General features: G+C 35.8%; 1 protein-coding gene across 5 annotated transcripts in view; it reads left to right on the plus strand.

Annotated features, from left to right (window-relative positions):
* Positions 1 to 26,060, plus strand: part of Cnksr2 (connector enhancer of kinase suppressor of Ras 2) — a 246,628-nt gene that overhangs the window by 170,772 nt on the left and 49,796 nt on the right. For 3 of the 5 annotated variants that reach the window (XM_021153091.3, XM_021153093.3, XM_021153096.3), the window contains 4 exons: positions 659 to 748; positions 2,226 to 2,440; positions 22,201 to 22,249; positions 22,537 to 22,709. In XM_021153091.3, the coding sequence (XP_021008750.1) occupies positions 659 to 748; positions 2,226 to 2,440; positions 22,201 to 22,249; positions 22,537 to 22,709 (527 nt within the window). The remainder of the gene's footprint in view (positions 1 to 658; positions 749 to 2,225; positions 2,441 to 22,200; positions 22,250 to 22,536; positions 22,710 to 26,060) is intronic. The other 2 variants (XM_021153092.3, XM_021153094.3) reach the window with 1 other exon arrangement.

Consider the following 26,060-nt stretch of genomic DNA (forward strand, 5'->3'; position numbering starts at 1 on the left):
CAGAGTGTTAACGTCTTTGCTATGGCTGCTGCTCGCTAAATCAAAGTGATGTTTAGTGAGAATAGTCAGAAGGATATTGGACAAAGAAGAGGATACTTGATTCTATAAACAAGACATGCTTATTATATCAAAAACTATATACAAGTAGATTTATGGCCCCATATTGCTGCGACATGGTAGTATTCAAATGCATGATGATATCAATTAGAAAAAATTAAATTCGTTTGTGATAGTATACCATGAAACAGTAGTTTAAGATCCTGATAATAATGTTAAATGCAAGGGCCTGTCACCTTAGAAGGGACTAGCAAGAGAAAGAATCATAGGCATTAGGGAATAAAACTGAAATCAGTTAATAAAATGAAAAAAATATGAAAAATGGTTTTTGGTAAAATATTATATACCTTTCTATCCAGGACTCTAATGAGAGCAAACATGGGCTACTCTTTATTATCTAGAATAAGTACCTTAAACTAGAGAGTTCTCAGAGGCAGTTTCACCTTCTGGCTCAAAACACACATTTTCTTCATCCACACATGCCAACCATAACGTTGCATATGAGAGTGTGTTTTGCATATTGTAACTGAAAATCAGTTTAAGTATAATCCTACCTGGGGAAGAAAAACAATGTGATGTGAACTTTGTTCTCTGTGTTTAGGCAAGCTACGACCTATATCTATGCCAGTGGAATATAATTGGGTGGGGGACTATGAAGATCCAAATAAGATGAAGAGAGATAGTAGAAGAGGTAAGTGTTCTAGAATTTCAGTGTAGGATGGGTTATTTGAACAATAATCAAATATAAATGTTCTTTAAATAGATTATTATGGCTTCAGCAGAAACCTACTCCATCATTAACTGACAGTAAAAATAAATGAAGTCAGTTCAACAGTTGACTCTTGACCCTTTAGTAATAGGTATCTTACATGTATGCCTTCTGAGAGATTCTGGGCAGATAATTACACAGAGAAAGATTAATATATATTTGTAAATTGAAAGTTCATATTTTGAAAACAAGGTCAGAAGTGTGAAACTGCATAAAAGAATTCATTTCAGTTCAATAAATAAAAAACAGTTTTGTTATTAATCCCAATTAATCTGCAATGAAACTTACTCCTTTGTGAAACCTCGTACAATGAAATCTCATAAGGAGCATTGAAGCACATAGGTGTAAAGCAGATGTATAATGGAAACTGGACCAGTGACTCTTAACAACAACCATAGAGATGTGGAGGGAAAGGGTGCTTTGTATTTTCTCTATTCTATTTGCTGTTCACTGTTCTTCTCTTACATGGGACTGGGCTACTTTTGAAGTACCTACCCGAAGTAAGTGAAATCTTCCTGGCTTAGTAGACTTTAACCAAGTGTAGCTATGGTGGGCCCAGCTGCTGGTGCTGCTACTTCCACTTGCAGGAGAGAGCCATAAAATGTATATGGATAACCAAACCGAAATTGTTCCTTTATGGTATGGTTGACTAAGCTTCCTTTATGGTATGGTTGAGCCGTTTACTTATCATTTCTATCCAGTGAACTGTAAAAATCCACAGATCACATAGGCAAGCAAGCTAAATGTCTGCTTCATTAGTGTTCTTAACATGTGTTTTGCCGAGTGAGCCTTTCCAAAATGTTGAGAAGTTCAAGAACACTTTCAGTTTTCTTTACATGTATGTGTTAATTCCATATCAAAGTTTAGTATCTAATCTTATTCTAGTTTAATCGAATAAATCAAGAAAAAAATTAAAATGTTTATCATATGCCATCTCTAAGTTATTCTTTGGGACTTCTTATAATAGTGACATCCTGGGGGAAATTCATATATTAACTACTAAAAGCTGACTACTGATTTAAGGAAAGAATCTATGAACTAAGTTTATAACGTGGACTTCAACTTCTTCAAGAATGCTACCTAAACTGTTGCAGGCTATACACTGTCATTACGGTTTAGGAGAATCTTTCTGAGAAACTTGCTTCAAACTGTAAGGTCCATCCATTCAAATTTAAGTTCTACAGGTGATTTTGATGTTAAATCTTCAGAGTGAAAACCAGAAGAAATAACCCAAAAATATGTCTTATTGTCTTGTTCCAAATAATTAAGTCCTACTGTATTGTTACTATATATTTTGTAAGTTAAAGTACTGAAATGAAATCTTGTAGCACAATTTGGAAAGAATGGTACATTTCAAATATTTGCATACTTATATCAGTATATTTCTCTTTTTATGTAGAAAACTCTCTACTTCGATACATGAGCAATGAAAAAATTGCTCAAGAAGAATATATGTTTCAGAGAAACAGCAAAAAGGACACAGGGAAGAAGTCAAAAAAGAAGGGTGATAAGAGTAATAGCCCAACCCACTACTCATTGCTGCCTAGTTTGCAAATGGATGCATTGAGACAAGACATCATGGGCACACCAGTGCCAGAAACCACACTGTACCATGTAAGTAAACTCGAAAGGTCTTTAAATTAATTTACTTCCTTGGAAGGCAAATTACTTTAGTTCATAAAATCCAGATTTTTATAAAATATTCTAACATTAGAATTTAGAAACTGAAATAGAATTATTCAAGATTGATTTGTTTTACAGTTCATTTGATCAAAATATTCATATTTAATAGGAACCTCTTTTATTGAAATAACTTAATAGGCACAATAGTAGCAGAGAACAGTAATTAGGTAATTACTCATTCGTATTTTAATACACAGTGCTTGGGCAGCTTTAGAAATCAGCATTAGAAATAGAATGTTTAGTATTTTATGACTCTTCCTTAAAAGGAGCATCCACTTTGTGCTAGTAAAACTGGGAAGACAAAGAACTGCATTGGGGCTGGGGACATGATTCATTTGGAAACATGTTTGCTGCACAAGTGTGAGGACCAAGTTTCCATCCCCAGCACATAGGAAAAAGTTAAGCATAGCGGTGCTTGCCTTTATTCCTAGTGCTGGGGAGGAAGACACAAGAGGATACTCAGAAGTGACTAGTTAGCTAACCCAACTGAATCGGTTGTTCCACATTTACTGGGTGACCTTCTTGCAAAAGTAAGGTGAAGGGGCTAAAAACATATCTCTGTGTTCAAAAGCACTGACTGCTCTTCGAGAAAATGAGGCATAAATTCCTAGTACCCACATGGAGGCTGACAGCCTTCTGCAACTCCAGTTCCAGGGATTTCAATACTCTTTTCTTGCCTCTGCAGGCTCCAGGCACATACATGGCACATAAACATAAGTGCCCACCAAACACCATCCACATTGAATGAATGAATGAATGTTTTAAATTAAGGAGGATAGAGACAGGATAAAGAAAATATCCAAAGTCAGCCTTTGGCTTTGACATATACATATGTACACACACACAAATTCATATGCAAAAGCACAGCATTGTATACTGAGATTGCCAATTTAATTTAAGTTATATATGGGAGGATGCAAAAGGTATAGAAGCAATAGGAAAAGTAGCCTTCCACTTCAAGGAGACTAAGAAAAACCTTCATCCTGGGCAGCGGCTGAGCCGAGTGACAAAGTGAATGCTAATCATCACAGGAGTTTTGAGACTCCTACAATAATCAAGAGTTTATTGATGAATTTTGAGCTGACAACATATGATCACATTGGCATGTAGTAGCTTGCTAATGAACGAATATTACTTGAGAGGTCAAAGCCAGGGCCATTAAATCCATGCCAGACGGATGGTGAGGAACCACAACATTAGCCATGTGGAAGCTGAAAATCCTATTAGTCATAACATTCTCTTAAAGCATCAACATGTCTTCTACTACTTTGGCTAAATAAAGTTTGTTTTTCACAACAGAAGTGTAGCTTCCGCTTAAGAACCATTAAAAATAGATCACATGAAGCTGAAGAGGTTGCTTTCACTAAAGTCATGGGACCAGAGTTCACATCCCTAGCACCTAAAGTCAAGCATGGTGATGCACACGTATAACCCCAGCACAGAGGAGGCATGCAGACAGATTACCTCTTTGGCTTGCTACAGCTAGTTTAGCCTTACCTCTAAAAGGTAAAGTGGAGAATGATAAAGGAAGACACCCAAAGTGAACCTCTGGCTTCTACAGATGTTCATGCACAAGCTCACACACAAGGGTACACACATGAACATGTAAAGATTACAAGACCTTTAATTAGTAGGTGGAGAAATGGAACTTAATGTTCAAAGTATCAAATCTACAATATTGTAAAACGTATACCATCTAAGTATACAAGATGTGAAAGAGTTAATAAATTTGTGCTTGAACTATTTCTCAGAGTCAATATCTTAAGTTATCATTCCTATTCTCATAACACTAGATTAGAAAAACTGTTTTTCATTATGTTGATTAGAGTTTCATTAGCTTCAGTGCCTATCTTACTTTCTCCCAGGTCCATATCCCATGTCTCTTCCTGTACAAGAGACTTGAATGTCCTATCATAACCCATTAAGTAGCTGATAAATCATTATTCTTCCCAGCAACATCTGAAGGAAACCTAAACACAGTATCCTTTGATACCTGTGAATGGGTTCACTTTTGTTATCACAATTGAGAAGAGCCATCTAATCAATGAACGTCCTAAACAGTCTGGTTTTAATTATAAATAGCAGTGTATACAAAGTTCCCAAGATGAGAGACAGACACCCTATTCATGAGCAGAATCGTTAGTTAGAGATGAAGCTGGAGGGAGATCAAGAGGCCACTTTGATTTCAAGTAGGTTAGCTGGTAGGAAGTTGGGACTTAGCATTAGAAGAGTGATGATCGGTCAAACACATACTCAGATACATAGTGTGTTCATTATGTTTTGCATGGAAAGACTTGTGTACACTAGGAAAAGAAAATAGAGAATGAATGTGGCAAATTTTGAAGAATTGACGAAAGGAAGTCAATAAAAACCAAGTAAAAATGCTAAGAATATTGTATATTACCTAGGTTTAGAAATTGTTGCCACTTTTCCAAAGAACATTTATTTGTTGAGGAAGATCGAAAGTCTGGTTGAGTAACTCCATTTCTAGAAGCTCATTTTAAAATGAAAGAAATTTTCTTTATGTTATAGTTTCTTCAAAAATACAAGGTCAGTACCAATATGTAACTTAATCACTTTCATGACAAAATGATCATCTTCATTTTTCCTGACTCTTGTAAAACATGGATGTTTTTGATACAATAGAACATAAGGGGAAGATTAAAGTATGAGTATCATAGAACACTATCTCTGCTATAGTACAAATTCTGTGCTGTCTAGAGGTGTGTGCCTTCTGATTTAAATGTGTTCATTTAATAGCAGTGTCATATCAGAATTTTATAGTAATATAATACCTTGTAAGTGGTAGTGAATAACTCCACTTATAAGTAAGTGACTGTGAACTCCGACATTAGTGCCTTTCACATATTTTCGAATATTTCGAAAGATCTCTTGGAAAGAGATCTTTTCCACATGTACTATTATTATAGTCCCAGGGATGGCAGCGAGATGAGTTTTTCTCACACCATACCTTTTATACTGTAGTGCAGAACTTTAGTTCCATTCAGTCCTTGCTTCTTCCCTGCTTGGTTACCGTATTACAGACAGCCCACTATGCCCACCTCATCAGCTGAACACTTTTACTAATTCCCAACATAATTTTTTTTTATTAGGTAATTTCCTCAATTACATTTCCAATGCTATCAAAAAGTCCCCAATACACTCCCCCCCCCCAGTCCCCCATCCACCCACCCCCACCCCTTGGCCCTGGCATTCCCCTGTACTGGGGCATATAAAGTTGGCAAGTCCAATGGCCTCTCTTTCCAGTGATGGCCTACTAGGCCATCTTTTGATACATATGCAGCTAGAGACAAGAGCTCTGGGGGTACTGATTAGTTCATATTGTTGTTCCACCTATGGGGTTGCAGATCCCTTTAGCTCCTTGGGTACTTTCTCTAGCTCCTCCATTGGGGGCCCTGTGATCCATCCAATGTTGTAGGTAAATTAGGTTAATTCTGTGTCTGAAGATGTACACATTGTTAGCTGATCTTAGAGCACACAAAGAAAGATAGGCAGTGTTGTACATATTATGAAATCTAAATGTATTAAGAATCCTTTATGAAGATAAAGATGAATTGGATTGCCCTGAATCTCATCTTTCAATCTTAGGGGAGAACAAAATGCTTCCACCTTTCCAAAGGGCATTATTTAGTGAGGTAGATTAGGAACCTGCTAACATACCTTTTAAGAAAGAAATCAGAGCCAGGCACTGGTGGCACAAGCCTTTAATCCCAGCACTTGGGAGGCAGAGGCAGGAGTATGTCTGAGTTCAAGGCCAGCCTGGTCTACAGAGTGAGTTCCAGGACAGCCAGGGCTACACAGAGAAACCCTGTCTCAAAAAACCAAAAAAAAAAAAAAAAAAGTATAAACTTTTGCTTAGTACAATATGTAAATAACAACATGCTGCTTCATTATAAGTGCAGCAAATTAATTAATTAATTAACTTAATTAATTAATTATTTAAAATCTATATGCATATACCAGAATGGGTAAAAATCTGATTATGTATCCATGTACCATGCTGATATACTTTCATAATGTAATTTTAAATATAGTTTTTTAAACAGATTTTGAGTAGGTGTTAAAAATCTGTTAAGTCCTTTCCTAACATCTCAACATTTCTGTAATCCATCTTATTTTTTAAGATGTATATGTAAACATTGAGTTGTCATATTGTTCCTAATAAGTAGATTTAGCCATTCTGATAAATTTGTGAGGAAATATTTTATAAAGCTAAAAGGTCAGTGTACAGTTGTTACTTTTTTCTTCTTTCTTTCTAACAAGCAATTAACCTGAAAAGGGCACTATACAAATCACTTTATAAATATTATTAGTTCATCCCCATTAACCTATGAAGAATGTACTAGTATTAAACTCATTTTACAGATTAAGAAGCCGAGGCAGAAATATCTAAAAGTAGTTACATTATGGAACTGAGTTTTTTACTTTATTCTTCTCTCATATATTACATCCCAACCAGTTTCCCCCTCCCTCCTCTCCTCCCAGCATCCCTTACTTCCTCTCTCCCCTAGATCCACTCCTTCTCTATCTCCCTTCAGAAACAAGCAGACCTCCCAGGATATCAACCAATACAGTTATAATACAACTATGCCATATCCTCATATGAAGGCTGGACAAGGTAGGAGGTAAAGGGTCCCAACCTCAAGCGAAAGAGTCAGATACAACCCTCATTCCGACTGTTAGAAGTCCCACAAGAACACAAAGCTACACAACAATAACATATATTCAGAGGACCAAGCTTAGACCCACATATGCTCTGTGATTGCCACTTCAGTGAGCCTCTATGAGCCCTGCTTAGTTGATTATGGAAGCCATGTTCCTGTATGTAGTGTTCTTGACCCCTCTAGCTCCTACAACCCTTTCTCGCCATTTTCCTTGGAATTCTCTGAACTCCACCTAGTGTTTGGATGTAGGTCTTTATATTTTCTCCTATCAGTTGCTGGATGAAGCCCCTTTAATGACAATTGGGCTAGGCATCGATTGATGAGTGTAACAGAATATCATTTAAAATTATTTCCTTGACTTTTTTTTTCCAGTTGTATTTGGATATATCCTAGGTTGGGCTGTCCAGCCTTTGGTCTAGACAGTGTCAGGCGTGAGCTCCCTCTTGTGGGTGGGCCTCAAGCTGGACCATTATTGGTTGGCTATTCCCACAAGTTCTAGACCACCATTACTCCAGCATGTCTTGCAGACAGGACAAGCTGTAGGTTGAAGGTTTCTGTGGCTGTGTTGGTATCCCAGGAACTGAGGTTTGAACATCAGTGTTCTAACTCTTCATCAGCATTTTAACAACTCTTCAAAACTAGCCTAATTTTGGCAGAAATTTAACAATTCTAGTAGTGTTCACTATCTGTAAATGCAATCAATCTGCAGTCTAAGTGTTACAGAATATAAAGAAGCTGACAAATACATTATCACTTCCATAACTAAATAGTAGCTAACATATCCTAATTACTTATGTACCAGAAGCATATAGATTATTGTTAAATCTTCAAATAGACCCTATAATATTGGTAATGTTAATACTATTTCTGTAGACCCTATAATATTGATATTATTAATACTATTTCTGTATGCAGAACTAAAGGTACAGAGACTCATCTTTTTATATAATACCAGAGTTGGGTCTAAAATCCATATCTTTAAGTAAATAAAGCCATTTTCTTTTTTAATTTATTTTTTCATTCATTAATTTACTATTTTTATAATTTTATATTAATATTAATATTAATTTATTTATTTACTTTTACTTTATTTATTATTTTTTATTTATTTTATTTATTATTTATTTACTTTAAATCCCAATCACACACCCCGTCCTCTTGGTCCTCCTCTCACACAGGTCCTCTCCCTCCATCACTTGGAAATTTTACTGTCTAATGAGTAAGAGAAAAAAACTATGGTTTTCTAAAATCAGCATATAAGCATTAATTATTAAATTATCTGAATTTCAAGCTGCCTAGCAGCTATCTTACCTAACTATATTGTTTCCTGATCACAGTAACTAAAATAAGAGGACATTAGTATTAGTTCAAAGAAGCAATCTGCAAGCCCACCGTTTTTTACAACTAATTTTACTCCATTTGACTTACTCACCTAGAAAATGGCTTCAATTGTTACAGGTTTCCAAGCATCATGCAAGCATGAGAAGTATCTATTTTAAATATTATAATATTTCATTTTGTGTTTATTCTGGTTTCTATGGATGCCTTGGTTATTTTAAAACCAAATATTTACTAAGTCAAATTATATTAGAACTGATAAAGCCTCATTCAACAGTCAGTACTAAGAACTACATCTGTCAGCAGTCGACTTCTTCAGAGCAGTGATTCTAAGTATGGGCTATCCCTGATGAAATGAGCTAGTGCTTTGGGTTTGACCCAGAAATGAGAATCCTGTCCTTGATTTTTATGGACAACTAGTAATTTCAATTTTTTTATATTTATGCACCAAATAAGAGTTTCAAAGGAGCAGAAGTGAAATATAACATTGTCATCTATGACCAACCTATTAGGTCAGTGATTCTCAACCTTCCTAACACTGCAACCCTTTAATACATTTCTTCATGTTGTTGTGACTCCGGGTCATAAAATTATTTCATTGCCTTCTTCATAACTGTAATTTTGCTACTGTTGTGAATCATAATATAAACATCTCTGATTTGTAGGATAGCTGATATGAGGCACCTATAAAAGGGTTCTTTCACATCATCCTCAAAGGGGTCATGGCCCACAGGCTGAGAACCACTGCACTAGATGAGTTTTTTTTTTTTGAAACTTGACAGACAAATCTGAATGAGACTTATTTATGTACCAGATACACTCATATACTTCTTTTAGCCTTCAGAACATGATTTGTTTTATGAGCATGCACATATTTTGCCTGCATGTGTGTAAGTGGCCCACGGAGGTTAAAACTTGAGTTATTGGTGGCTATGAGCCACCCAATGTGGATGCTGGGAACAGAAACTGGGTCTTATGCAAGAGCAATAATTAGTCTTAGCCAGTGAAGTCTCCCTCCATTCCCTGCTGTATAATTATAGATTTAAGTTGGAAAATTATACAACAATACTTGAGTAAATTTTACTAAATATTTGAGTTCTGTGAGTTTTTTTTGTAAACCTGGTATCCAAACAACCATGATGAAGTAGCAAAGCACATGTGTAGATGGTTCGGATTTACACGGCTTTCAGGAAAAAGGTTCCACTCATACATCATTAGAATTTTTTAGTTACTGATTGTTTTAGTTGCTGTTCTTTCCCATTATAAATTATCATTAGAGTTCATCACTAACAATTAGAGTTTGTTGTAGGTTAATAACTTCCTCCTCTAATATGTAGTGCTTCATAGTTTATGACTGTTGTCTAAGGATGATGCTGTAAGCATCCACATACACCAGTACCTATACATTAATACTGCATTGGTATACACTGCTTATTTCCCCCACTGGACAGTATGGACACACGGATACGAGGACCCAAGGGATCTGTTGATGTGTCTTAGCAGGGCACAGAAAAAAAAGTAATTGAGATTCACTGTCTTAGGTGTAGATAGATTTTTAAAGGGGGAGGAAAGACATTTGGGCTGTAATTGTTTACAAATATGACAGTTTTTTTTTAATTTATTTTCTTTTTTTTTCTTTCATTTTTTAAAATTTATTAGGTATTTTCCTCATTTACATTTTCTTTTTTTTAATATTTTTATTACATATTTTCCTCAATTACATTGCCAATGCTATCCCAAAAGTCCCCCATAGCGCCCCCCACTTCCCTACCCACCCATTCCCATTCTTTTGGCCCTGGCATTCCCCTATATTGGGGCATATAAAGTTTGCAAGTCCAATGGGCCTCTCTTTCCATTGATGGCCGACTAGGTCATCTTTCGATACATATGCAGCTAGAGACAAGAGCTCCGGGGTTCTGGTTAGTACATCATGTTGTTCCAACAATAGGGTTGCAGATCCCTTTAGCTCCTTGGGTACTTTCTCTAGCTTCTCCATTGGGAGCCCTGTGATACATCCAATAGCTGACTGTGAACATCCACTCCTGTGTTTGCTAGGCCCCGGCATCGTCTCACAAGAGACAGCTATAGCTGGGTCCTTTCAGCAAAATCTTGCTAGTGTATGCAATGGTGTCAGCGTTTGGAAGCTGATTATGGGATGGATCCCTGCATATGGCAATCACTAGATGGTCCATCCTTTCTTCACAGCTCCAAATTTTGTCTCTGTAACTCCTTCCATGGGTGTTTTGTTCCCATTTCTAAGAAGGGGCAAAGTATCCACACTTTGGTCTTCATTCTTCTTGAATTTCATGCGTTTAGCAAATTGTATCTTATATCTTGGGTATCCTAAGTTTCTGGGCTAATATCCACTTATCAGTGAGTACATATTGTGAAATATGACAGTTTTATTGAATGCTAGACCATGAAGAAATCTGAAAATAAACCTTACTTGTATTTCCCTGACTCAGGTAGTCTAACAATTGTTTTGACTCCATAATAGGAAGGGTTCTAGACTTGTCTTTTGTTGTGGGTTGTTTCTGTTTTATGGAGTTACAAGTATTGAACTTGTAGCAGTCCTCTGGCAGCAGCCTTTGGAAAGCTAGGTTACAGGACAGAGCTACCACACCTGGTTTTGTTTTCCCGTACCTATAAGTACCTCTATGTACGCATTTTATGTACATAAACTGATATATTTATAACTGGACTTGTTAGACTAGAGAATAAAAATACTTTATGAATTTAAAGATTCACAAATTCTAATAGATATAGTTCAGACATCCATTTCTTCCCAAGAAATCACAACCCTCATCTCTCTATAAAACAAAACAAAAAAACCTGGAAAAAATACATCAACTCACCTGCTTGAAATCCTAAAGGAAGGGAAGGCTAGAGACCTCCAAACAAGTACAGTGTAGTAGTATATTCTCAGTATTTTTTCCTGCCTATTGCATAAACTGGCCCTGACTTTGGAAACCTGGCCTGTAATATAGTGTTCCAGTCTACTTCTCTGTAACTATGATAAAACATTGATCAAAAGTAACTTGGGAAGAAGGCTTCTTTCAGCTTACAAGGTATAGGCCATCATCAAGGGTAGTCAAAACAAGAAGCATAGAAGAGATGATAGAGGAATGTTGCTTACTGGCTTGCTTCCTTTGGTTCGAAGTCTAGGCCTACCTATCTAAGGATAATACTTTTCACAGTGAGTTTAGCCCTCCTGAATCAATTAGCAATTAAGAAAATACCTATTACACATGGCCACAGTCCAAACTGATGGGGGCAGTTCTTCTATTAAGGTTTTCTTTGCCTGGGTGATTTGTATCAAGTTGAAAGTTGACTCTGTGACACCTGTAAAGCATAATAGGAACAAACATAATATGGCTCAAAAAAAAAAAAAAAGCCTTCTCTTTAACCAGTGGGCCAGAGAAGAGGTGGTCCAATATGACACAAACCCTTTCCACAATGCCTGTCTATTGTAACAGAAAAAAACAAGCATGAAAAGTCATGCTTTCCTCCTCTACCACCTGCAGAAAAATCGCTTATTTACAAAGAATACACAACAATATTGCATTTAAATATACCAAATAATTGAGTTCCAAAATAGAAGAATGAATTAGGGAAGGCTGAAAGACGCTGAGGCGAAGGGCAATCCTATAGGAGGACCAGCAGTCTCAATTAATCTGAACCCCTGAGATCTCTCAAACATTGGACCACCAAATGGACAGCTGATATGAGGACCCCAACACACATACATTAGAGGACTTCCAGGTCTGTGTTCATTCAGACATGATGCACCAAACACTCAAGAGACTGGAGGCCCCAGGGAGTTTAGCAGTCAGATGGGATAGAGGGTGGGGGCATCCAAGTGGAGACGGTGTAGGGTGGGGAGGAGGTGTGGGATGTGGAACAGTCGGAGGGTGGATAGAGAGGGCTGGGGAATGGAATATGGAGTGTAAAAAAAAATTTTAAAAAAAAACAAGAAAAGAAAAGAAAGGAAAAGAAGAGAAGAGGAAAGGAAAGGGAAGGAAAGGAAAGAGGAAAGGAAAGAGGAAAGAGGAAAGGAAGGGAAGGGAAGGGAAGGGAAGGGAAGGGAAGGGAAGGGAAGGGAAGGGAAGGGAAGGGAAGGGAAGGGAAGGGAAGGGAAGGGAAGGGAAGGGAAGGGAAGGGAAGGGAAGGGAAGGAAGAGAAAGGAAAGGAAAGGAAAGGAAAGGAAAGGAAAGGAAAGGAAAGGAAAGGAAAGGAAAGGAAAGGAAAGGAAAGGAAAGGAAAGGAAAGGAACCAAGTGCTAGGATTGCAGGTGTGTAACAATACCCTGGTCTGATAGAAGAATGTATTACTATAATTTTTCCTCTAAGCATATGCTGTTTTTATTTCCATTCAGTTTAATTTTCCTGAGACTCCCTTTCTTACCTAAGGTTTATTCAGAAGTATGCTGTTTAATTTCCAAGTAATTGGATATTTACTTACTTACTTTTGATACTGATTTCTCTTTTTTTTTATTTTTAAGTTCAACAGTGTATACTTTGTATTATTTCTTTTCTTTTAAAATTAAAGTTTGTTTTATGGCCCAAGATAGGGTCTTATCCTGATGTAAAATTAGTTTTCTTGATCTGGAGTTTCTTTCTTAATAGAAATATGTTTTTAGCAGAGGGGAAACCAGGAAGGGGGATAACATTTGCAATGTAAATAAATTAAAATAGCCAATAAATAAGAATATTTATTTTAAATATTTTTAAAGAAAACAAGGGAGCAAACTTTTTTAAGTTTTCAAAATCACCATCTGCAATTCATTCATTGAGAGAGATGCCATATTTTTGTTTTATCACACCAACACCACAAAGTAAGACTAAAAAAGAGTTGGGCAGGATAGATTAAGAGTACTTCCTTTTATATCTAACTTATTTCCTTGTCTTTTGATCCAAGGTGTCAAATCACTTGGTTCCCCCCCCCCATTTGGGGGGGCACAAAAGACTGGCAAGCCTATCCTGATTTCTTTGATATCTGTATGTCAACCGTTTCCGTTCTTAACAGAAGTGTTAAGAACAGGAGCTGCCTAGTTCTGCTTTGTACCATTTAAAGTCTTTCTGCTTCAGTTTCAGAATAAAATACATGTTAACTGTACATATCAGTGAGATACCCAAAAAATAACTGTACCGAATATGGCTGGTCTTATTTCCATATATAGTGGAGCTTAAACAGTTTTTTAAGAACCATCTAGCATTTGGTATTGAAACAGGTGTATATAAAACCGAAATCATCAGTAATTAAATTTATATGGAGACTAATTAGCTCCTGTTTACATTCTGTTATAAATGACATTCAAATAAAGTTAATAGTCTATGAAATATTCCAAGAGACTCTGATTCAAATTCCTGAGCTTGCACATAAAAAAAAAATAAAGAAGAGTTTAATGATGTAACCGTAGACATAGAGCAGAAATAGTAACTATAATATGGAGAATTAAAAGTCAGATGACCTGGTTCCTTCTATAGTATTGCACCACTGGAGCTGTGCATTACATTACTAATGAAAATAAATATTCTAAGTGTATCACATCAGCTGGTATATTAAAATTAGACTGAAGGGACCAAGGACAAAAGTTGAAGTAGGAAAATAAGATAGGATAGGGTCAATTCAAGTGAGAAATGAGAGTAGCTTAGGCCTACATGTTAAAGTAAAATTCGTGAACAGAACTGAGCTGTGAATATGTTTTGAAGATAAGTTGTCAGAATGTACTGACAGGTTATCTGCGAAATGTTGTAACTTAGTTCCCTGCACACTCAGGTGCCCAGTAACTATTTGATTCATGTTTTTAACAGGTACTGTGTGAGAAGCTGAGGATTCATTAGTGACTAAAGCAAATGGTTTCTGCCTTAATAAACAGTACTACAGTAGGCAAAAAATATACATCATAAGACACTGAACCAAGTAATTTCAATGATTTTTAATTAATTAGGAATGGCGCTAGTGAAAAGATTGCATAATGGTGAATGAACTCTAAGAGGTTTCTCCAGCATAAAGAACTAGTACAAATGTAGGCTCATGTTTGGATCTATGAGTCCTCCTTCGTGTATTGGCATGAGGTTTTTAAAGTGCAGATTTCATTTAACACAATTAATAGGTTTAAGATCAAGTGTGGCTACAGCATCATAACTGTCTACTTCGGCTGAGTTTTAGGACCTTTCATACCTTAAGTTCAGTCTCATTTACAAAACTGAGATGTTAACATGACCTTTTGTGTCGTGATAGAAGTGTGAATCATCCTTTCTGACCCACAGAGCAATGTAACTTTCTAAATAAATTGATGAAGCATAAACTTGGATATAGGTGTTACCGATTTAAATTATCTCCACTAACATGAAATTATTCCCCTTTCCAATTTGTAAAAACCCTTTCTTTCCACATAACAATGAACTTGTATCATGTGTCAGAATGCAATCATAGATGAATGCCTTGTGTCATTTTCTGACATTTGTGACAATTTTCTTCTCCTTTAAATAGAATGCTTACTTTCAAGGCAGTAATGTGTGTGGTAGTTAGGAGCACAGAGTTGACAGACATAGAGTTGAATTTGACTCTGCCCTTAGTTTTGTAATCCTGAAGAAGCAGTCTATGCATTCTGTCTCCGTTTTCTCTTCCTTACTACGTTGTCAATGATAACCTCTTTACAGTTGGTTGGTGGTGGTGATGGTGATGGTGGTTTTGTTTGGTTTTTGTTAAGAATGAAAATTGATAACTTACAGAAAGTTTCCAATATGGTGCCTAACACAAAATAATCCCTCAGTAGATACATAACTATTATGATCGCAGAATAATGATTTCTATTTTCCAATGGGGTAATTCTTATTAGTATTCATGAATCACTCCTCTTCTCCCTACCTTACAAGTATAATAAGTAAAGAAAATGATTTACATGGTAGGATATTGCATAAGATTCAGTCACGTTCTTTCCTAGGTAAGCTAGAAAACAAGTTATTCTTCTTAGGAACCATTTACTTTGCCTAATCTAAGTACTTTAAAGGGCATATAGACTTAGCTCAACTGTCACTTTATTCTTATCTGACTCCTCTATTATAATGTTTTCAAAGCACAGATTTTGAGTCAAGATTAATGACTCAAATAAAATTAGTTTTTATTAAGTAAAAACTCTAGTTAGATTCATGAGCAGCCAAGAGAACTGCTGAACTGAAGCATCTTCTAGTTCAGTGCTATCTCTTTCACTCCCTGTGTTTCAACTCCTCTATTTCATGTATTACATCAGTGAGAGTATCACCACCGCAACGGCCCAGTTAAGTTCTGTGCAATTTCTTATAGATTTTTGATGTAGTGCTTAGTACTTTTAGCTCATACTCCACTTACTCATACTCTTTTACTGCCAAAATATAATAATTAGTAACAAAGAAAGTCTTTTACTTTCTAAAATATTTAAGACTTCAAATAATTTTGTTTATTTGTTTACTTGAAAATCTGAATAGTAGAAGTAGCTGTCATTTATCCAAGTACTTCAAATTGCTAAGCACCTTCTTTTCTTATGTAGATGAAGGATGGTATTGGCTTGGATAGTCACGAAGAAATCTTGGAACTTTGTGGAAAATTACAGTGAAAGAAAGTTGCTATATTGCAACAAGAGAGTATTTTGATTGCAAATTTTTCCATAAGTGCAGTAATTTGCAACTTGAGAAGAATTTAATAGTAGCTGAGCTTTCAAAATGCAATACAGAAACTGTCATTTTCTTCTACAATTAAAATAAGTACTTCTGAAATTTTCAGGATAAGAATGACCCAAATTACCAACCCCCACTTCTTCATCCAAAAGACGGGAGAATGGAGTTTGAAGAGAACATCTGTGGGCAAATGAAAAACAAACGGTCTTTTCAGGCAAATTCTGAAAAGGGATCTTTTATAGCCAAACAGAATCCTATTGCATGCATCACCATGGTTAAGAAGAGGATCAACAGTACTTTCATAATGGCTTTTTATTTTAGCACATTCTATTTTTTGGATAGGATTACAATTCAACACATCTATTCATAATTCATCATGTAATTATTTGCATAAATATCCTTTAACACAGATTTAATGTACTTTGGTCAACCACATCTTGAAGCTAATCTGTTAAATTCACTAGGACATTCTCAGTGCAACTAATGCTAAAGAAGACGTATGTTCCCGGAGGAAAGGTCTACTAAAGAACACGCATTGCAGGAATATACTGGACACAAGAGAATTTGTGTCTTGTCTATCCACCACACAACAATTTTTGGGTTAAAATAATTAACTAGTTAAGATTGTATTATGGGCTCTTTGGTAATATTTGCTCAGTAGTTATTCACTCACAGCCAGTAATTCAGTTTCTCTATATAAGGCCCATAATGTTAATAGGCAGAGGACAAAACAGTCTATAAAACAGAGTTTTTCTTCCTTATTAGAGTGCATATTTGGAAGGGAATCTATGCAATAAATATGAAATATAAGCTTATTCAATGTTAATGCAAAGAAGAAAAACAGTGTTGACTGCATGAGGATTAACAATTTTATATAAAGAATGCTGGGGTTTATTTTAAAAGTAAACATCTATGTGATGACTTAAAGGGGGTCTAGGGTAAGCAATGATAGTGTCTGGGTTAAGGAACATTCAGGTAGTAGCGAGAGTAAAGACTGTGAGATAGATAGTCCTGCTCTTGAGCTTGATCTGGAATCAGCCACTGTGACTGGAATAAAGTTAACAAGGAGGGCAGAAAATGGGAAAAGTCATAAGGGACCAGACTGTGTATGGCCTTCAACATTATGAAAGTACATGAATGTATATTCACAGTGAGAAACCACTGGAGATTTTTACATGTAGGAATTACAAGATGCTGAACATTTTAATAGGGTCACACTGGTTCTTCTATTAAAAGTTTGTAGAGATTAAAAACAAAAGCAGCTAGAATGGTAAGGAGGTACTGCAGTAATCAAGGTAAGCATGGATAACAGAAGTAATAACGCCGTGGGGGGAGGGGTTGGCTGTAACATTTACTCTTATACAATTTGTTAATGGCTTGGCCTTGGGCTGTAAAACAAAGAACAAAAGAAGAGTTAAACTTGACTCCAGGACTTTATACCTGTGCCAGTAGGAATGAAAAAATGAATAGCCATTACTTGAACATAGAGGAATGAGTAGCACATTTGATGGGTGAATGTTAGGACATCAGTGTAGTCCAAATCCATAATTAAATCAACTGAAAGAGGCAACCTATGCATCTCCATTGAGACGTCCTGGTTAGTGATATAAATTCAAAAGTTGTTTAAAATCAGAGTATGTAGAACATTCTTAAAAAACGAAAGGGACTTTTATGCTGTAAAAACATGTTTTCAGGGCCTGGAGAGATGTCTCAGCAGTTAAGACAGTTGTTCCAAAGGTCCTGAGTTCAAATCCCAGTAACCACATGGTGGCTTACAACCATCCATAATGACATCTGACACCCTCTACTTGTATGTCTGAAGACATCTACAGTGTACTTACCTATAAATAATAAATAAATATTTTTTTTTAAAAAGACATGTTTTCTTGTTCACTGTGAAAAGAGAAGGTAGAAGCCACGTCTGTGGGGAGGATCTCTGAATCTCCTAGTCTTTCTTCCAAATGTGATCATTTTTTAAAATTCTCCCTTTCCTGCCTTTCACGACTTGGCTTGTTGAAGACCCTGCTACTCTTTGTGGTACTATTTATGACCTCTTACTTCTGGTAATAATGTCAACTACGGCAGGAAAAAAATGTACATTTTGCAATGTCTGCTGCCTGAAGCAATTTGACCCTGGAAAGAAAGGAGAAATAAAAGTTGCTGCCCACTACTGGAGTCTATTTACTCTGAGAATTTTTTTCATTTGAGATGATAATATAATTACATCACTTCTCCCTTCCCCTACCTCCCTCAGAGCCCTCCCATATACTCCTCTGCCCTCTTTCAAATTCATGGCCTCTTTTTTCCATTAATTGCTGGTGTGTGTGTGTGTGAGTGTGTGTGTGTGTGTGTGTGTGTGTGTGTGTGTGTGTGTGTGTAAAACCTGCTCTATAGTGTTACTTGTATATATGCCTTCAAGGCTGACCATTTGGTATTGGATGACCAGTTGCTGTGCTCTTCTCTAGAGCAGACTTTCTCCTGCTTCCAGCATTCCTCAGGTTCCTATAGTTATTTGTATAGGGTTGAGGATTTATGGGCTTTCCCTGTCCACGTTTGAATGTCTGTTGGTTTTTATCTTTACTTTGTTTGCAGAAAAAAACAAGTATTTAGACTTTGTCTTGGTTTCTTCAAAAACTTGATAAGTTTCTCCCCAGTTGGTACACCTTATGTTTTGTTTTTCAGTTTGTTTGTTTGTTGTTGTTGTTGTTCTTGAGGAATTTGGGGTTCTTTGGAACCTCTGAGAGCAGTTACCATTTGATAAACAGCTTAGTCTTTGGGGGTGCTTTTGTTAAGCTCTTTGGGATATTATTGCTTTATGTGTTTGTTTTTAATTTATTGATATTATATGTATGGGTGTCTTCTTTTTCCTGAATGCATATATGTACACTGTCTTCCTTTTTTGTACCCTTAGAAGTCAGAAGAGAATGTCAGACTCCTAGGAACTGTAGTTATTGATGGTTATGAGCCATCAGGTGGGTGCTACAAATCAAAGCCAGGCCCTCCACAGAAATATAAAAAGCACTCTTTCCATGAGGCATCTCTCCAGCCTCAAAGGCTATTGTAATTAAGAAGCACTTACGTAGTGACCACTGTGAAAGAAAGCTCTTTAAGAGGCATTAGAGGTGAAGAAAGTTCACTCTGATATTTCTGCAGTCAGAGGCTTTAGTGAAGGCATGGTTAGGTCTATTTTGGCTTCAGTTTTCTTTCTTTAAGCAGAGTCATATCTATTATAATCCTCATCATCGGAATCTATCAATTCAAGGGGGCAACTGGCTTGATTTATTCAAGCTATGAGGTCTAACTTTTTAGTTACTAGTTATCTTCAATGAACAAGCCTATAACATAATAATCCCATTTGTTGGCCAGGCCTTGCTGATATGGAAGATTTTTTGAAAGCAAATTTTAAAATCTATTGAACTATATGGGCTATTTCCCATGTGACAGGAAAGTTTGGGGACTCTTATTGAGCCATTGGTTTCTGTTGAATCATTTGAGATAAAGAAACAATGAAACCATGATTTATGTAACCATAAAAATATTCTTTACTACTTTGGTACACTGTAGAGACAGCTGTAACATAGAATTGTTTCTAATATAGCAGGGGGCAAAAACCACAATCTGCCCCCTGGAACTTCTAAACGTAGCTAAGTAAGAAATTTCTGAACACTTTATTCTTGTACTTCCTTTCCTAATTCATTATGTGCTAGTAACTGTTATGATTGGCAGACCTATGTAAAATGTATATGAATTTGTTTGTGATTTGTTCTTAATTATAACAAATAATTATGTGACTGTTTTCTGAAGCTAACTAAAATGTAAGGATTTACATATAATTTGAATTTGAGCAAAAAGGAACTGCTTTTACTGGGCTTTACCTCTTACAGGTTTACCTTAAATACTTATTAGCTTACTTTTTGATTATGTAAGTATGTTGCTTTTAAATGTTAATTTTAGAAACTCAGACTTGGGGAAATTCCACTACAAGATTTAAGAGAGATACTAAAGATAGTAAAAATATTGTTCTCATTTGCCATGAGACTTCTGGAAAGTCTCAGAAAATGTCTAAGCATGACTCAGAAAGAAGGTTGAAGATCACTCAATCAGAGAAAGGCAAAGTAGGCAGCTTCAGGGATAGAGGTCTATGCAAAACTACATGGAGAAGTGGGGGTCTCCAGGATAAAGAAAGATGTTCAGTATTATGATGGACATGCTTAAGATTTTAGTATCTGAAGAATTAATAGAGAGAAAAAAATGTTAGCTTGAAATTGTATGTCAGACAAATGGGCATGCTTAGCAGTAAATGTCTATAGATAACTTCATTGGGTATGGGAAAGGGAGGGGGTTGTAATAGTATATTCCTTGGAAGAGATTGGAATGTAATGTCTCCACCTAGGACCAGTGATAGAACTCTATGTCTGATCTCTAGCACCATAATAAACTAAACAAGTGAATGGAAAAGATATAACACACTAAATAACTCAATTCTTATAAGCTGCTATTAATGTATATAGCTTCTGAAAAAAAACAGGCATCTCCCATCTTTGTCATGTTTCAAAATAATGAACTATAAAACTATAATGATTGCTTGAGAACACAAAAGGAAAAAGCTATATCAGTAATTTCATGGCAAACAATATATGTAAAATAATTATGTGCAAATTAAGTATACTTAAACACTAGTCAGAACTACCCATACAGCATACTAAATTTTGTCTTTGATGCTCTCAGAAACTAATTGTGAATTTTTATAGCTATGATTTCTATAATATATATACATATATATAATGTAAGTGTATCTACACATGTGTATTTATATATATGAATATAACACAAAGATATTTATGGTACTTTGAAACTTGGGTGTTTATTATTTCTAGATACACTATATCAAGAGATTACTCTGTTATCTTTATATGTACTGGATGTTTATAACTCATACAAGAACAAAATGTTTTATATAAATATACTATTTAAGGAGGAAATACATTAGTGATATGAATTTATTCTACAACTAAATCAGAAAATTTTATATAAAGAAAATCTATTTAACCATTATATGTTTGTGTAGAAAAAGAAAAATCTGTTACTCCAAAGAAGGTTCACTTCAAAGAATTGTCTGTGACTTTAAAACTCACATGCAATCTCTAATCTCTCTTGATTAGCTAATCATAATTCATCTTATTATACCAGTGAACAGTGTATATGAATGTATTATCTGAGTAGAACCAGTGATTTATAGTCACTATTTGAAAAGTCAGGTCACTACAGCTCTGGCTTTTTCTCAATACATAGTAAACAGTTAAATACATACAGATATAGAGAACAATGCAAAAGAACAATTATAATGATATCCCATGGAAACTAGGTAGGACAGAAATACAAGGATAATTGGGTGGTATGGTCAATGATTTAGATGACATAACATTTTTTCATTGATAGGACAGTGGTATTAAGCTTTATAATCCACAAATACTACAGGCAATGGCAAGATACCAAACATAGTTGTAGGGGTAGGTAATTGAGGAGTGGGAAAGTACATATGTTCAAAAGAAGAGATGAGCTGAGGTGTTGATATTGTTGACGTGAAGGTTAGTCAATAATACTGGTATAAGTAGGTGTGACATGATATTGATCCAAGTGTTTATATATTTAGATACATAAACAAGAAAGAATCATTTTGCCTTCTAGTTCATCAGATTGTGTGAGAATACGATGAGATGTTGTATTGGAAACACAATAAATCTCTCAAATTGAACAGTTGTATATGTGTGGGGGCGGGGACGGATAAGAACACTTAGTTTCACAATGTGTCTTATTCTAGAATCTGCCAACAAAATTAGGACACAGATAAGCCCTCTCCTGCTTCAAGGGAGATGGGAAAATAAAGTAATGTTTGAAATATTAATGGGAAAATGACTTCTCTAACCTGGACTTAGAGTCATTGTTGTAACCCTATGAGTTTTCTGTATCACACTCTGAACATACTAACCTCCCCTGTCTTTCATTTCAGACATTTCAGCAGTCCTCTCTGCAGCACAAATCAAAGAAGAAAAACAAAGGTAATAAAAGAAAATGAACCTTTAAACCTGCTTTTGTACAGTGATAGTCCCCAGCACATTTCATTAATCCTCTCATTGTCTTGAAGTCAACGTGATTTTAGATCAGTTGCCATGCATATATCTTTGATAACAGATGGTCTCAAAAAGTCTTGAGATGAGGATTACGTAATCAGAAATGATACTTTTATGAATAATAAGTATCCAAATTGCTTTCAGGATCTACAGATTATTCTTTAATTTTATGCATTTTCCAAAATGTATAAAGCATTCCCACTCACTCCCTTTAGGAGCTATAGCAGGCAAGAGCAAAAGAAGAATTTCTTGCAAGGATCTTGGCCGTGGTGACTGTGAAGGATGGCTTTGGAAAAAGAAAGATGCAAAGAGCTATTTTTCACAGAAATGGAAGAAGTACTGGTTTGTCCTAAAGGATGCATCCCTATACTGGTACATTAATGAAGAGGTAAGACAGAGCAATCGGTGGTCTCATCCATCTCTCACAAAAGTCTCAACACCTGAGCCATTTGTTTTAAATCATATGACCCTCATGCCAATGCAGAATCTATCTTCAGAGCTCTGGGAAGAACAGTTGCTCCATTTTTCTAATGTAGCAACATATCTGAGGCACACTTAAAATATAGTGAAGTTATCTGTTTCTAAAAATACCAAATAACTAATATAGTAGTTTAAAGAAATCATATAGATTTTTTTTAAAACTCTTGCTCAAAGTTTTATAGGGTTTTTCTCTTTTGGAGGAGGGGACAACTTAGCAACTTAAGTCATTCAATATTGTTTCAATTTACTTCAGTTTCTCTTGAAGAAAAAAATAACTAGTAGACTAATTTTGAAAATTTTAAGTATCCATTACTTTTGGCCAGCTTGAGGAGAGGGGCATGTTTAGTGTATTTTAATTGTTCTTATGACATTTCTAAGGTTTTACTTTTTGGTACAACATATCATCCCAATCAAAATCATGTCTCACCAAATATGCCAATGTGTAATTTATTCATTGATTTTTTTTTCCTCTGACACTGCTTTGACTTATTTGTTACACCAATTACTTCACTTTACTAGACTTTTTAAATAATAATTTGGCTGTTAGCACATATATACATATATATGTGTGTATATATATATATATATATATATATAATTGGTGTGTAGATTTTATACAAATAGTATCCTAAGACATTAATCAGTTTGCATTTGAAAAGTAATTGCTAAAATTACTGTCATTATTAGATGTTTGATTATAACATACATTATCTAGAAATGTTCGTGTTCCCTGAACAAGCTATTATGCTGCTATCTTATATCATGAGTACAGAGTAGACTCAGGGATTATACTACTTGAGAGACTGTGCTTATAGCTTCCTCTCCAAAATGAAAGTAATGATGCATATCTTACTAAGCTTTCTTAGACATGAATTAAATACAGTTAGACAACTTAGAACAATGTCTTACAAAATGCTTAGTATTTACTGTTCATTAATAGAAGGCTTATTTAGAAGATCCTAAATTAATAATTTTCTATATGCTTCAATATACTTAGTTATTTTGTTTTGATATTTTGTGGCAGTCATAGAGTTAAATAAAATAAAATCTGTTTCACTAAGTATATCCTGTCTAGTTATAGTAAACAAATATAAAAACATTTTTGTTTAATAGATATACTAAAATTTTATGTGCTAATCGTGCGGTATCAAGATGCAGTATCTCAATTCAATTATAGATATGTCTATGTTCTGGCTTTATAACTATAAGAGATGAAAATCTTTTGTCTGCTCTATTAAATAGTGCCTATATTTTAGTCTTGGGCAAGTTGTTGTTACTGTTACCCATGTGCAATATATATTTCCAGGAAAGCCTTCTTGTTATTTTAGAGGAAATATAGTATTTCCTGCTCCATCATTATGAGAAGATAATACTCCACAAACATTTTAGATGGAAACTGAGGATAACAGGAGTACCATAAGGTGGAATTCAGAATAGAGCTTCACACTGAAAAACATTCAAGGAAAATGTAGAGTGCTTCTGTGTCTAACATACAAATTCCACTTGCTATCTAAAGCTCAAAATTATGTTTTGCATAGTGCATTAATAATAGAAATAACACAGATGCAAATACAAACATACATACATGCATGCATACTCACACACACATACACATGCACACATACACAGAAAGAGAGCTGAGAGTAGTATTTTTCTTCAAAATAGTGAAAGGGAGAGTAATCTTTTTTTCTCTATTTTCTTTTTTGTTTTTATTTTGGTCTGACTAAAAATCAAGTAGAAAGGTATTCAGTAAAGATGTATTGTATATCCATGGTCTGGGTGGGCTTCTTCTAAGACCATGATGGCGTCTGAGGTCTGTGTTGATGTTGGTGGCCTAGGCTGTCACCAGAGACCATGAGGTCCATGGCATTTGCTGACACTGGAGGTCATGTGGATGTCTATAGTCCAATGCAGTCACCAGAAACCATATGGAAGTCCGTGATCCATGCTCCCAGTGACTGTAAAGGGCGAGGAAGCTTCCTTTGCAGTGGTATCAATGACTGCAGATTCAGAGTTGAGAAAAAGAGTCATAGAAGGCTTCTGTGACAACCCCTACCTCTATGCCCCCCCCAAAAGAAGGTAGCCTAAACTGGAAGCCATCAAAGATACTCTTTTAAATTGCCACAAGTTATGCTGAAATGTAGCTCTCCACAGTTGGGGTAGAGGTGGGGAAGGAAGCACTCGCTTTTAAGGGTCTGGCCACTAGGAGTTTGATCATGCTCCAGTGACTATATAGACAAAAATTGAACTTGCTGCTGCTGCTGCTGCTGCTGTTGCTGCCGCTGCTCCTCCTCTTCCTTCCTCCCCTCCTCCTCCTCTTCCTCCTCCCACTCTCCTTCCTCTCCCTCTCCCTCCTCTTCCTCCTCCTCTTTCCTTTCTTTTGAGGGGTGAAGTAACAAAGGCAGAGGGGTAGACCTGAGAGGGCTGGAAAGTGAGTGTGATGAAGTGCATTATGTGAAACTCCCAAAAAAACCAATAAAAATATTATGTTGTGGGCAAAAAAAGAAAATGCTAGATCTGTGAAGGCATTTTCTCGATTGAGGATCCCTCCTCTCTGATGACTCTAACTTGTGTCAAGTTAACAAAATAGCCAGAAGAGTGTCATCCACGTCATTCACATGCCTTAGGTGTGTGTAACCTGTACCTAAAGAAAAACATGAGTATATATATATATATATATATATATATATATATATATATATATGCATATATATGTATATGTGTATATATATATACACACACATATATATAGTTAACATATATTCTTATTCCTGTATGTATGAATATAGTCTCAATAAAAATACAAAAATATGCAAAGAACAAAACCAAAAAATATGTATTGTGAGCCGGGCGTGGTGGCGCACGCCTTTAATCCCAGCACTCGGGAGGCAGAGGCAGGCGGATTTCTGAGTTCGAGGCCAGCCTGGTCTACAAAGTGAGTGCCAGGACAGCCAGGGCTACACAGAGAAACCCTGTCTTGAAAAACCAAAAAAAAAAAAAAATGTATTGTGGTTTTATTTTGCATATAACATAGTCTTTTAAAATTATTATTATTATTATTATTATTATTATCTCTTTTTATAATCTAGTCGTTTTCCCCCTCCCGGTCTACCCTCCTACTATTCCTCATCCCATACCTCTTCCCCATCTCCAAGAGGGTGTCCCCACCCCTTACCCCTACCCCACCAGACCTCCCCACTCCCTGAGGCCTCAGGTCTCCTGAGGGTTAGGTGAATCTTCTATTCTCAGACACTAAGCC

Source organism: Mus caroli, unplaced genomic scaffold (assembly GCF_978045245.1).
Source record: "Mus caroli unplaced genomic scaffold, Mus_caroli_1 scaffold_5, whole genome shotgun sequence".
NCBI classification, from domain to species: domain Eukaryota; kingdom Metazoa; phylum Chordata; class Mammalia; order Rodentia; family Muridae; genus Mus; species Mus caroli.